The 13,342-nt window shown below is 68.4% G+C and overlaps 1 protein-coding gene across 1 annotated transcript; it reads right to left on the bottom strand.

Moving 5' to 3' along the window:
- Positions 1–1,423: 1,423 nt before the first annotated feature.
- SOHLH1 (spermatogenesis and oogenesis specific basic helix-loop-helix 1) lies at positions 1,424–5,485 on the bottom strand. The gene is made up of 7 exons (XM_054584719.1): positions 5,421–5,485; positions 4,938–5,075; positions 4,265–4,412; positions 3,677–3,977; positions 2,661–2,847; positions 2,204–2,271; positions 1,424–1,641 (listed from the first exon to the last, which is right to left on the bottom strand). Exons 1-7 carry the CDS (start codon positions 5,483–5,485, stop codon positions 1,424–1,426), a joined length of 1,125 nt encoding a protein of 374 aa, XP_054440694.1.
- Positions 5,486–13,342: the final 7,857 nt, after the last annotated feature.

The following is a 13,342-nucleotide window of genomic DNA, read 5'->3' as shown; positions in this document are numbered from 1 at the left end:
CCCCTCCTGCTTCACGGAGCCTGAGCTCACGGCACAGAGCCCGGGGCCGGGCGGCTTTGCCTGCTGCAGCGCTGGCCGGCAGGGTCACCCACACCGCATGCTGGGCCCGAGTCAGGGGACCTGCGGCGCCCCACCCGCTGAGGGAAGGCACTGGCGTATACCCGACACACGTGAATGAGCCCACAGGAGCACACGTTAGGCGCACACGCACACGGTCTTTCACGGCGCACTCCTCGGATCAGGCTGCAGGAGTGACGGGCCCGGAAGGGCTGGGACAGGGTGGCCCGACCACGGAGCAGCCCGGCCCCTCGGGCTCCAGGGCCCAGAACGCTCGGGACACCGGCAGCCGGGCCTGCGGAGGCCGCGCCACACATGGGGCTGCTGCCCACCGGCCACGGCTCCGCCCAGGCGTCTTCAGGAAGCCCACTGGGTGCGGGGCTCCGCAGGCGGGGGTCTGGGGACGACAGCCACCGCCGGCACCCAGCGAGCCCCCGCGGCTGTCCCCAGGGCGGGGTTCCTGAGGCCGGTCTCGGCGGCACTGCCTCCCGCGCCAGCCGCTGCTCACCTCTGACTGACGCACTGGGGCAACGGGACCTTCGGCTCTGAAGGTGGAGGGCGCGCAGGCGGGGGCGGGCGGCCCAGGAGGGGGGTCCTCAGGGCATCCTCCTCAGGGGGAGAGGCCCCCTGGCCGGGAGCACTGACTGGCCGGCGGTCCCGGAGCCCCCCATCTCCACGTGGGGAAGAGCAGGGCGTGCCCGGACTGGCCTGTGTTGGGAGACTGGAGACGGTCTCACTGTGGCCAGGAGGCAGGGGGACATGGGAACAGAGTGGGTCTGGCCAGACACAGGCTGGGACCATCCTCTCAGGAACCCGTCCCCTCCCCCAACCCTGGGGGTCAGAAGCAGCTGGGACTGAAGCTGTGCCCACCGGGGAGGTGAGGCTTCAAAACTGAAGCCAGGCGGCCTCTGCCCCAGGCCCCCTGGCACACCCTGGGGTAAGAAGGCCCTCTTCTTGGTCACCCAGGCTGGCAAACCAGGGCCACCCTGATGGACCCTCCGGGGACCCCAGACCAGCCTCAAGGGCAGAGGAAGGGGTCCCACGCCCACCTCTCTGGGCAGCGGGCAGGGACACAGAATGCTTGGTCCATGGGCCCCAACCCTGAGCTGCAGGGCCCGGTTATTCTGGGTTCCACGAGGCCAAGGCGGCGGAGAAACAAAAGCCCAGGCAGAGCCTGTGCTCTGAGCGGAAGCGAAGCCACCTGCGCAGCGAATCGCGTTAATCACACCAGCGACGTGTGCCTCCTCCAGAGAGCGGTCCTTCCCTTTAATGTTCCGCTTCACTGAATTAGAGCACAGAGCAGCCCAAACCCAGAGCAAGGCGTCCCCGCCTGCACGTGTTGCTCCCGAGGCCCCGTGCTGGCTGCCTAGTAGGCCAGGAAGTCAGGGAAGATGCTGTCCGCCTCGTCCCGCAGGGCCAGGCTGGCGCAGCCCGCCTCCCAGCCCCACGTCTCCGGGGCGCTGTCTGGGAGCTCCTGGGAGCCGGGCTCAGGGTCCGCCGGGAAGCCCGGCTCCGTCCTGTCCAGCGGGCCGCTCCTGGCCGGGGCCCAAGCAGGGACACTGCTACCTCTGCCCTCCAGGGACCCTGGAAGCAGGCAGGACACATGAGCAGAGCAGGCAGGCCCCTGGGGGCCGGCATGGGGGTCACTGCGCAGAGGAGGCCCAGCCCTGCCCATCTGCCCCTGCCACCCACGCACACTCAGGAGCCCTTGGCTCATCCACAAGACGGGACGACAAGGGGCCGGGGCCAGGGTTGGGCTCACACCTGCTGGCCCTGCTCAGGGCCCGGGAGAACCTGCTGGGCCAGAACCAGGAGGCGTTTCCCCCACCACTAAACCCTACAGGCATTCAACTCAGCACACGCCCGGATGCCCCGGTCGGGACAGTCTAGACGGAGGCCCTGAGGGCGGCACGGACAGGGCACCTGGCCAGCCCGCACGGCACACTCACGCTCAGACACGCCCTCGCCGTGACAACGCCGGCAAGGAGAAAGGAGAGCTCGGAGACAGACACCGGGGCTTGGGTGTCACGCGGCAAGCTGGGCCCGGTCACATCTTCCCACAGCCCCACAATCCCAGCCCCGCGTCCCCAGGGCGGAGGCCCCCGATGACGGGGGAAGGCGGCCCGGCTGAGCGACCCCCACTCACCCGGCCACCAGTCAGGACTGGCGGTCAGCGGGATGGACGGCCCGTCCACGTCACACCCTGGCACAGACCTGGAAGGGCAAAGAGACCCACCCCGAGTGATCCCAGGCAAACCTTGGCCTGGGTCCTCGAGAAAGGGGTGTGGCCCTGAGGGGGGGCCTCAGGTTCCCCGCTCCCCCTCCCGCCCAGAGCGCACAAGGCCCCTGGCTCCGGCCCAGCCTCCCCTGGCTCCCTCCCCACGCCCCAGCTGTCACTCACCAAACACCGACTCCTTTACTATCAGTCAAAACAGGACAATTAGACAGACAAAAGTGTTTTCAAAAACACTCACTAGAAAGCTGAGTCTGGCTGACCTGGGCCTGGGCGGTGTGCACACAGAGGGAGGAAACGTGGGGCAGAAACTTGGGGGGCGGGGAGGGCTGGACGGTGCACAAAAATGACATGCCCCCTGGGGACCCACCTGGTGCCTGGTGGCACAGCCTGGTCAGTGCCCTCGGTCAGGGGCCCAGCCTGGCCCAGGCAGCTCTGAGCCCCTTCGCTCACTGGTGGGGAGGCCGGCTGCCGACTGCAGGGAGGCCAGGCTGGGGGCGGCCTCAGGGCCTTGGAGGGATTTGGGCCTGGAATCTGAGGCGCCAGACCGGAAGGCCCTATGAGAGAGTTGAGGTGTGGGTCAGCCTTTCCGCCCAGTGAGCCCTGCACGGGACACGAAACAGGACGCACACTGAGCTCAGGAGCAGAGGCAGAGGGGTGACCGGGAAAAGCGAATGCCCAGAGGCAAGGTGCCCGACACCTGGGGCCAGGGAGGCTTCCTGGAGGCGGTGTCCCCTTGGCCTCAGGTCAACGAGGGAGCTCAGGCCTGGGGGTCCTCATGCTGCTGCCTGCCACCCCCTCCAGGCACCTGCAACCCCTGATCTGGGGCGCCGCCCACAGACCTGCTCCCTGCTGAGGGACCTCGGCGCCCTCATGCCCTGCATGTGGGTCCTCAAGGTCCCTGGCGGCCCCAGCCTGCCGACAGCCCCACCTGAGCAAGACCCAGACCCTCCTCGGTGGGCTCCCTGGGACGTGGGAAGGCAGTCTGGCCTCCTGTGGCTCTTGGGGACAATGGCACAAGGCAAACACATGCCGGTGGCTTAAACGCCATCACCAGCAGCCCCAGTCCAGAGAGGGACAGACGGCTGGGCAGGGGTCCGGTGTGAGGGGCGTGGGCATCAGAGGAACCCTGTGGGCTTGGCGGGGGCGGCATCAGGGAACAAAGGCCCCCTTGTAGGGGAGAGGACAGCCCTGGGTCCGTCTGTGACTGCCCCCTCGGCCTCGGTGCCACCACGAACAGGCAGAGAGCGCCCCTGGAGCGTGGGGGCTGCTCTCGGGGAGCTGGACACAGCGGCGGCCATGGGGCGAGGAGGGCAGAGCAAACCCCTCTAAGTCCCCCCACTTCCTGGGGCACCTGGGGCCACACGCGTACCCAGCCACGCTTACCAGGGAAGGCCGCCGGCCTGTTCAGCACCTCGGCCCCCACCGTGGGGGCCTTGCCCCGGTCCATGCCTGCGGTCACACAGCTCAGCGGGGCCTGTTGCCTGGGTGGTACAAAGACAAAGGCAGGCTTGAGCAGTTTGCACCAGCAGCCCCCACGGAGCCCGCCCGCGGGGGGCACGGACATGGCCGCGGGTGCTCCCGTCCCAGGGTCCGGTGCGCCTGCGAGGGCCTGACTCGCCAGGGCCAGCTGCAAGGCGTCCTCCTGCCACGTGTGCCACACCGCCTCCGCGGGGGAGCCGAGCGCCTGAAACTGAAATGACACAACGCTCGGACCCGGTCATATCACCGGGGACCCCTCAGGAAAGGGGGCTGTGGTGCATCCCCGGCCGCCCGGCCCGGGGCCCCGGGGGTCCGCCCTGAGAGAGCCTGGTCCTCAGGATTGGGGGCCGGGCGAGTGAAGGCCACGCCCGCCCTGGGCCTCACGGCAGCAGCGGGACTTGGGGCCCCGGTGCCACCGCCACAGGAGGTGCGATGGCTCGGAACCCGCGCCGACGCAGAGGCGCCCGGCAGGACGCAGCCGCACACACTCACAGCCTGCTGCTCCCCACTGGCCGCCGCGGAGCCCGCGAACCGGAGGAACTGCACGGACATCTCCAGGACCGACGCCATGTCCTCCCGCCGGCCCTCGAACTGCGGCAGAAGGGCCCGCAGGCGCTCGCAGCTCACTGAGATCCGCCTCCTGCTTCCCGACAAGTGGCAAACGTCCGTGAGCCTGCCCGGCCTGGGCCAGGAGAAAGGACTGCAGCCGCCAGAGCCCCGTCAGAGCAGCCCCGGGGGCTGCCGCGGCAGAGAGACCACAGGCCCAGGCCACGGTTAGCTCTCCAAGGGGTCTGAGTGCCTCAGAGACCCGGGTCAGGGCACGGCCCCCTGCCACGGCCAGCCCAGGCCTGGACCACCGCTGCTTGGGAGCGTGGCGAGGACGTGGCGCCAGCAGAGTCCGGGCTCCAGGGGACCCAAATGCACCACCTCAAGATCCCCAGGGCTGCAGGTTCAGGGGGCTGCAGTGATGCCTCCCCCGCCCATCCCGTGGGGGCCTTCTTATCTACCTCGGGGTCGGGCCAATCGGCCCCTTACTGAACAGATGCCACAAGCCTGTCCAAGCTGCCTGAAGTTTGGTTGCACCCACACATCTGACCTCCTCTGCCCCCCACCGCCGCCCCACTCTTTCAGAAACCTGTCCGCCCATCCTCCCACCAGCACCCACCTGCGCTCCCTCTCGCTGAGCACATTCCGAGGGAGGCAGGAGGCGGGACCCTCCGCCACTGCTGGGGTCTTGACTGGGCCCGAGTCCCCCATAGGGTCCTTGCCCTGGAACTGGGCGCCAGTCGGGGATGAGCTGCTGCTGAGAAAAGGGAACGGCACCAGGCTCCATGAACCCGGGAGAACATCAAAGCCCAGACTGCGGTAGCAGGTGTCTGGAGGGCGGCTGGGGGCGGGGGCAGGTGCAGGGCAGGGCCCGGGGGGCCCAGGGACATGGTTTGAGCCCCTCCTCCCCCTTCCCACCTTCCCCACCCCGCCCTGGGGTCAGCGGGGGACTCTGCCCCAGGTAGCCATGCTGGGTGGGAGCGCCGGACTGGAACGTTTTGAATTGGGCGGAGCGTGTTGCAGTGGGGTGGGAAACCGCGAGCGCCCCTGGGCAGGCCTTCCACCTCACCGCTTCCGGGACCCCCAACCCCCAATTCCTCACCCGCATCCCCTGGAGATGGGGACTTTCGGAATCCCAGCATTGGGCTGGGGACCTTGCGACGCCATGAGCACTCAGCTGCGGAGGCGGCAACTAAGTCTGGGACCCCGCTGCGCGCGTCCCACGCCTGCGCATCCTGCCCGCCCCGCCCACTCACGTGTGCGCTGCCCGCCCCCACGTGCTTCCCACTCAGCCTGCACCTGGCCAGCTGCCCACGTGGGGCCGCCGCTCACAGCGCTCCACCCTTGGCCGGTGCAGCCCGCGGGAAGCAAAGTGCTTCCCATGGAGAAGTTGCAGGAGAGTGGCGCCTGAGTCCCGCCCGACCCCGAGCCCCCAGCGCTGCCCCGGGGCAGGGGGCCCAGCCTGGGCTGTCCTCCTGCCCCACTTCCCGGGTGGTCAGCCCAGTTCCCGCTCGGGCGTGGTCTCCCCTCCCCTCCCCGCCCATAGGTGCCCTCGGTGACAGGCCGGAGAGGGGTGCTGGCTACTTGGAGGCGTGAGCCCTGCCCTCACGGAATTCCTCGCCCGTCGAGGGATGGGGTGGGAGGGGGCAGGAAGGGGACGTCCTCAGGGTGAAATGGTTACTTTCAGGGCAGAGCTGGGCAGCATGCCAAGCTGGAGCCCACTGGGAGCCCAGGTCGGCCCCTGGCTGGCACATGGGCCTGGTGTCCAGGGACCCAGAGGTGGGCAGGTAGGAGGTCTTTGGGGAAAGGAATTAGTCTTACCTCGGGAGAATAAGTTGACGGTTCCCAGAACCTTGTGGGGCAGGTGGGAATGGGGATCAGGTTGAGAAGATGTGGAGGGGAGTGGGGAGGCTGGTCTAAGGACTGTTTCGTCAACGTCTATGGGACACAAAGGCTAGTTCGGGACGCGGTGCGGAGGCCTACCGCTCTCCGCCCCATCCCGGCCCGGCCCGACGCCGCCGCGATTCCCGGCGCGACCGGCAGGGGGCGCGCCCGGCCAGGCGCCTCAACCCCGACCCCGGAACTCGCTCTCCCCCACCACTTAATCCAGAGAAAAAAGTGTCTTTCGGGGCCAAGCGAGCGAAGAAGTCGTCTGTCGCTCCCGACTCGCTTCTCCCTCGGCTCCGGGTCCGAGCCGCCGCCGGCCCTCATGCCGCTCCCGGACAGCGCGCGCAGCCCGGGGGGTGTCCACAGGGGGGCGCGGGCGGGGGCGCGCGGCGGGGGCCACACCAACCGGACCTTCGTGTTCGATGACGGCCGATGCGCCCCCAGGTACAGTCGGCTGCGATCTTCCCCGCGCGGAGGGACCCGGGTCCGGGCTAGCGCCAACCCCCAGAGCCCTCCCATCCCCAGGACCCTTCATCCCCAAGATCGGCACTTCCAGGGCCAGGACCCACGAGCGCCCTCCCTGACCACCCTGGGGAACGGGCGCCCCTGCGGACCGTCCGGCGCGCTCACATCCCTGACCAGCAGGTGCCCCGGCGGCGTCCGTCTGTCTGCGTCCATAACGGGAAGGTGGCCGGAACGCGGCCATGTTTGCATGCGGGGCTGAGCGTCTCCCGGGTGCGGGCAGGTGCGGCCCAGCGCGACCGACCGGTTCTGCGCCCGCGGGCCTCCCCGCCCCTTCGGGCAGAACCTGGGAGGGGCACCTGGGGTGCTGCAGCGTGGGGATGGCAGAACTGTGCCCTGAGGGCACGGGGCAAGGGAACCCCACATAGAAGTGGGTTTTCGAGGGCCTTTCCCCCCAGGGAGAGCCGTGATTGGGGTGTGCGTGTGCTCTCGGGGAGGGCAGGGCAGGGCAGGGGCCCTGCTCCCCGGCCACTGATTTCATACGCGGCTTCCCTTTCCCGGGTCTCCATTTGCCCGTCGGTGTGAGGAGAGGGTCAACTGACAGGGGGTTCCAGGTGGCCTGGGAAACAGCCAGGTCACCCTTCTCTGTGCCAGGTCCTGGGGTGTCACAGGGATTCTGCTCACCCAGGCGACAGGCCCAGGTGGCACGGCACTCGGCTCGGTCCGGGCGGGGGCTGCCTCTCTCCCTGTCCCGCCAGCCCCAGAGGCTACATCTGCCCCTCACCCCATGCCAGGAGTCAGACCCCAGGTGACCCATAGCCTGCGCCTGCCCTGTGCCACTGTCCCCAGCGAGGCGGAGCCCTGTCCTCTGGGTCCTGCACCGTTGGGCGGTTCTGAAGCCAGAGAGGGTGCACAAGGGGACCTGAAAAGCAGGCAGCCTGGGCCCGAGGCCGGGTGCTGCCCCCAACCGTTCCTTCTGTCACACTCAGCCTCCCGTGTGTAAAGTGAGGGGTGGTGGGCAGGTGGTCTCTGAGGGTCGTTTCTGGTGGGGGGCCAGCCGCAGGCAGGGGAGTTTCCAGCCCCATGTCAAGGGTCAGGGCGGTCCCTCCACAGGACAGCACTGGCCTGGCCCCTGTCGGGGCCCTGGGGGTACGGCCGGGGGGAGGAGCATGTGCCCTGAGCGCTGGCCGTCCCTGGGGTGTCCGTGGGAAGCAGAGCTAATGACCCCTGTGAGGTGGGTGTGGCCTGGACCTCCACTGGCCGCTCCGAGGGGCAGCTGGGCCAACTCACTCAGGCACAGCGCGGGCCCGGGGGCGCTCCTGCGCTCTCTGCCGTCTTTGTAGCCTGCCTGCCCCTCTGCCCATCGCCCTCCTCTGCCAGGTGTCGCCTTTCCTGGTGACCCATCTCCAAGTTCACCTGCCTGGCTTGACTGCCTGGTCCAGGTGAGATGCAAGCTGTGTCCTCAGGGTCTGCGCCTGGTGGGCTCAACCGCCCCCCCCAAACACACACCTCCATCTCCCCCGGCACCACTGGGCACACCCCTCCCCCTGCATGGGAGCTGGCCTGTGTCCCTGATCGCCCCCTGCCAGGCTGCAGGTTCGTCGGGAGGGGATGGCAGGCAGGCTGGGCACGGATCCCCCACCCAGGGCGGGGCAGGCTGGGGGGGATCCCCCACCCCAGGACAGGTCAGGTGGCTCAGGGAACGTAGTTTCAGCTGGAGAAGGAAGACCCTTCTTGGTCAAGCGTGGGTCCAGGTGGGGGTTAGTTCTTCGGGGCAGCCCCAGCAGCAGGCTTCACGGCAGGGTCCACCTTGGGATCCAGCGGTCTGGCGCTGCTCCCTCCCTGGACCTTGGGCGGCCTGTGTCCTCGAAGGTGGTGGATGTGCCGCTGTTCCAGCCAAGGGGGTCCGCCACCTCACTCTGAGTGCCAGCTTGCCCGCCCCGGGGGGCTGTGAGGCCAGGCAGTGGGAATCCTGGGAGTCTTTGCCCCGGTGCCTGGCCCCTGTCTGGACCTCGTGCCTTCCCATTGTCACGTGGGGCTCCAGGCCAGGCCTCCGCCACCCCCACAGTCATTGGGCCCGGCCCTTGTTGCTGTGCTCCTTCCCCAGGTCCAGATGCCTCTGTCCTGGCGGTGACAGCTGTTGCGGGGAGTCCCCGGGAAGGTCTCGGCCGCCCCGGGGCCCGCCACGCTGCCTCCTGCCCAGTGCCTTCCCGTCAGAAAACCCGGCCAGGCCTTTTCCCAAACTCAGTTCCCAGCATCCCTGCCCCCCACCCCTGACCCCTGGAGCCAGCATGGGACCCTCCGGACCCTGACGGCAGAGAGCACACACATCCATCTGGCATCTGGTGTCCTGCCAGGGTACACGCCTGGGAGGTCCTGGCCGGCCCTCCAGGCCCATATTAGGGAGCAGTGCCTGCAGGAGACAGGAAGTGGCCGGGCCGCGTGGGAAAGGTTCACGGGCGCCATGCTTCCTGATCTGGGGACTGGTGGGGACGCAGGGGTCTGCCTCTGGTCGGGGTGCCTGCAGCAGCCACGCAGAAGGGCAGAGGTGAGTGAGAAGGGGCCGTCGCGGCGGGGACCCACCCGGAGCTCTGCCTCCGTCTGGGTGGGTCCGTGGGTGCCGGCTGTCTCCTCGTGTCCAGGTCTGCGCGGCCTCTGAGTGCACTGGCCTGTCCCCTGGCCACGCAGGAGTCTCAGCCTGTCAGTGCGTCAGTGTCCTGGTGACAAAGGCCCCCTCCTGGGAGCGTTTCCCCTGAGGTTTCTCCCCCAGCCTCCCCTCCCCACCCCCAGGATCAGGGAATGGCAGCCGGTGCCCAGGTGCTGCACCCTTGGGGACACAGCACCTCTCTGCTGTCCTCTACGCGAGCCAGGCCTCTGCGCTGGGCAGGTCCGCCAGGGCATGTGCGGACCCTCGTGGGTGGGGAGCGCTGATGGGCAGGGTGTGTGCACGCCCCTTTGTCCGTGGGTCTTGGTCCCTGAACTCACATGGCTGGATGTGCCCGTGCACGCATGCGCACACGTGCCTTCTCGGTGGGAGACCCGGAGTTGGGGGTCTGCCCCGGCCGGGCACTGGGGTGGGGAGCAGCGCACGTGGCCTCTGGGGGAGCCCCAAGGCAGGTGCGGCCTGGGAGCAGCACCCGCAGACCCAGGAGTTGTTAAAGGTGCCCTGGGGACCCTCCAGCTGTGAGTGGGCACCCAGGTTCACACCCCCCCTTCCTCCTACAGGGCTTGGCAGGGAGCCAGGCCTGGCCCGAGAGCTGAGGCTCGTGCTAGACACTGGGGGTCGGAGGCAGGAGCCAGCGGCCTGGAAAGGCCGTTCCCGGGAGGTCTCCTCTGTCACCGGGGCCTCCCCCTGGAGGGGGACTTTTAGGGATTCCTCTCAGCCAACCCGTCCACATGGGGCAGGGAGGCCCTGAGCGCAGGGCAACCCCAGGGCGGCAGCCTCCCCCGGCTTGCCCAGCACGGCCCCCACTGGCCAGCGACGCTGCCATGCACGACGCCAGTGGCACGGCCAGGGCTCCGTGCCCGGGACCTTGGTGGCACCGTGCTCCCAGCCCACCGCCTCTGCCTTGGAAGGGCAGCCATCGCCTCCTGGCCCGCGGAGGCTCCAGGAGCCCTGGGGAAGGAGCTGCAGCTGGGGCCCGCCTAGCACCGTGGCCCTGGGCAGGCCCTCAGGCCTCTCTGGCTGGCAGGTGCTGGCCCCTCCTGGGGTCCCTGCCCCCGCCCACGGGCCCCAGCTGTCAGGCATCCATCACAGGACAGAACTTCAGTACAGCATGAAGTCACCGCTCTCCCCTCGCACTTGGCAGGAAGCCGGGGGCGGAGAGCAGGTTAGGCTTAGCGGTTTCAGGCTTCAGGCGGCATCTAACTGCACAAGAGGAAGTAGGTGTGACCGCATGGATCCGGTTCTCAGGGCCAGGGGCCGAGGGCCGGCAGGACCCGGCAGCCTGAGTGGTTTCGGTTCTTCCCTGCCCTGCCTTGGACCCCGTGACCCTGCGTGATGTGGGGGCAGCGAGGCCTTCGGAGGGCAAATGAGCTCACGACCCAACCAGGTGGCTCCCCATTCCCCTGACTGCCCAGCGGGCACGCCGGCCGCAGCCTGGGGTCTGGGCCAGCTGCAGCAGCTCCAGGCGGGCGCGGGCTGGGGCCCTGGAGGGGCCAGCAGCCTGAGGGGAGCCCTCGCGGGGGCGCCCCTGGCACCGTGGCCTGGACCGCGGGGAGATGGCACCGAGCCCTCCTCCAAACCCTCGTCACCACAGGAGCCCATGGCCTTGGGACGACGTGCCTGTCTGAAGTGGAGCTGGTGGCCCTCGGGTCACAGAAAGCAGCAGCTTTTGCCCTTCAGCAGGGCCACCCCCTTCTGCTCGGGGACAGGACCCCCGCTCGTGGGACAGCTTTCCTTCTCCAGGGGCAGGCCCTGTGCCTGGCCGTGGCAGAGGGAATGCCGCGTCCCCATCTCAGCTCTGCCCTGTCAGGCTCTGGGGGGGCCCCCAAGATACGAGCCCTGGTTCCAGGGTCAGCGCTGCCCCCGCAGCTCGGCCGAGCCTGTCTGGTCACTAGGCACCTCTGGGCAGCACCACGTGTCTGGCCAGGTGGTGGCCACTGGGGCAGCTGCAGCCAGAGGACAGGGTGCCCCCGAGCCCCCCGGGGCTGAGGGCTGGGTCCCGTGACCTGGACGTGAACCTGCTACCTGACACCGAGTGCCCCGGGCGCCCTGCGTCCTTCTCCAGCCGACTCAAGCGGGCAGGCCCAGGGCAGGCCCTTGGGCACGAGGAGGGTCAGGGGCGGCAACAGGGCTCCCACACCCGAGGCCCCGTGACCACACCACCACCGGCCCTTCCTCCCTGTCCTCTGGGCTTGCCGGGAGCACAGAGGAAGCTGCTAGAAGCACCTGTGTCGATGACTCCAGTTTGAATCCGGCTCAGCGACGCGTCCGAGCTTCCCCCTGGGCCTGTTGCATCTCCCAGGTGGCGGCGAGCGCCCGGCCTCCCCCAGAGACGCCCTCCCCCAGCCGGGGTTGTTTTAACTTCTGGGGGACGGAAGCGCCTCACTCTGTCACGGTCAGGGTGACATTCGGCAGCTTTCCACTTGCCTGGGCACCAAGCCCAGTGCTCAACCGCCCCGCTCCGGTGGCACTGCCGTGTCCGCGGGGCCGGGGCAGGGACAGGTGAGCTGTGCGCACGCATGCGCACAGGTCCACACATGCCTGCTGCACACACACCCACACACGGGTACACCCCCCTCAGTTCCTCTGTCAGTTGCAGCTCTCCAGGCTCTTTGGAAAATTTGATCTGAGTGTGAGCCACCGAACGACGCATCTTAGGAGAGGGGCTGAGTCCCTAACTGGGGTGTCCCTTAGTCCCGCCCCGGGCTCTGGGCGGTCAGGCTGAACACCACACAGTCTAGGCGCCAGGCAGGAGCCTCGGGGGGAGGGGCACTTTCCCACGTCATGTGCCTGGCTGAGGAACAGGCCCTCTTCCCCAAGGCCCGCCCAGGGACAGGTGACACTCGGCAGGGAGGGGGCAGGCAGTCCCCTGGCTTTCTCACATCCAATAACACATGACACACCATCCGTCTCCTCGTGTGGTTCTGTGGATGCGACATGGCCTTTAGCCACCCCCCGCCCCGCCACTGCCCGCTGAACTGAGGTCACCAAGCAGAGGGGACGGTCTGCATTGTCTGCCAGGTGGGTGCCCAGAGAAATGTCCCCGCGCTGACCTTCCATCAGAGCGGAGCTGTGTTGGGTGTTGTACGCCCATAGGATCCATGGATGGGGTCGTCCTGCATTTGCAGACGTGCCCATGCAGGCCACGGGACCCAGTGGTACATGGCGCCACTGTCCTGAGTGAACACTGGGCACGGCTGGGGCGGGCGTCCCTGCCTCCTGAGCACAGGGACATGTCCCGAGTGGAGCCCCAGGCCGGGAGCCGCTGTTACACCAAAGCGGTCCCCGCTCCCAGCACTCGGCTCTGCTCCCTGGGGGCCAGCGAGGCCGAGGCCGTTGCGTAAATGGCGGTTTATTCCCTCCTTCCTTCTGCATCGCTCTGCCGCTCGCCTGCCTTTTGCGGCCGTCTGCCGTCCCCTCGCGATGGGCAGGCACAGCGGCCAGGCCCTGACTGGCTGCCGTGCGACACATGCGCGTGTTTATCGCTGCTCCTTCCTCTCGTCCGCATGTCTTTACTGGAATGGGAGTGTCCTGTTCCGACGTGGAAGTGCTTCCAGGTCTGTTCTCCACGCGTCCGACTTAGTGTGAACAAGGGGCCTTCTCGATGCTATCGCCTTTGCCTGCGTTCTCTGCCACTCTGTCCCCAGCTTGGGGCTTCGCTGGTGGCGCTCACGTTGGCTACTGGAAGGCACGCCTGCCCGGGTCAGGCCGGCCACTTCACCTCTCTGTGCCTCTGTTTTCCCGTCAGCAAAATGGCGGTGCTGTCCCCACTGCTGGGACACTGTGAGCCCCCGTGAGTCTGCGCATCAGCCCGCGGGCCCCGCGCCACGTCCTCAGTGCCCCTCTGCACACGCTCTCCTGGGCCCCAGCCCGGGTTCCCACTGCTGTGGCCCCCAGTTCACCCCCACGGCCCAGACCAGCCCCTCCTGTGCTTTCGTTCACACCTGTCTTCACCTTTGGTGCCTGTTTCTTCTTCAGTAGGAACTTTCAAAGCAGGTAGCCAGGCTCTG

Source organism: Pteronotus mesoamericanus, unplaced genomic scaffold (genome assembly GCF_021234165.1).
Source record: "Pteronotus mesoamericanus isolate MK-2021 breed Mesoamerican mustached bat unplaced genomic scaffold, CSHL_Meso_final contig_78, whole genome shotgun sequence".
Lineage (NCBI taxonomy): Eukaryota > Metazoa > Chordata > Mammalia > Chiroptera > Mormoopidae > Pteronotus > Pteronotus mesoamericanus.
The sequence above is the reverse complement of the archived record's forward strand: the minus strand, read 5'-3'. Positions and strand labels throughout refer to the sequence as shown.

Bases quoted from the DNA above. Each gene is read 5' to 3' on its own strand.
- SOHLH1 (XM_054584719.1), bottom strand. From the start codon at position 5,485: ATGGCGTCGCAAGGTCCCCAGCCCAATGCTGGGATTCCGAAAGTCCCC. The intron at 4,413-4,937 runs GTGGGTGCTGGT...GTCGGGAAGCAG, and splicing joins CTCAGCGAGAGGGAGCGCAG to GAGGCGGATCTCAGTGAGCT. The intron at 1,642-2,203 runs GTGAGTGGGGGT...GCCTGCTTCCAG, and splicing joins CAGTCCTGACTGGTGGCCGG to GGTCCCTGGAGGGCAGAGGT.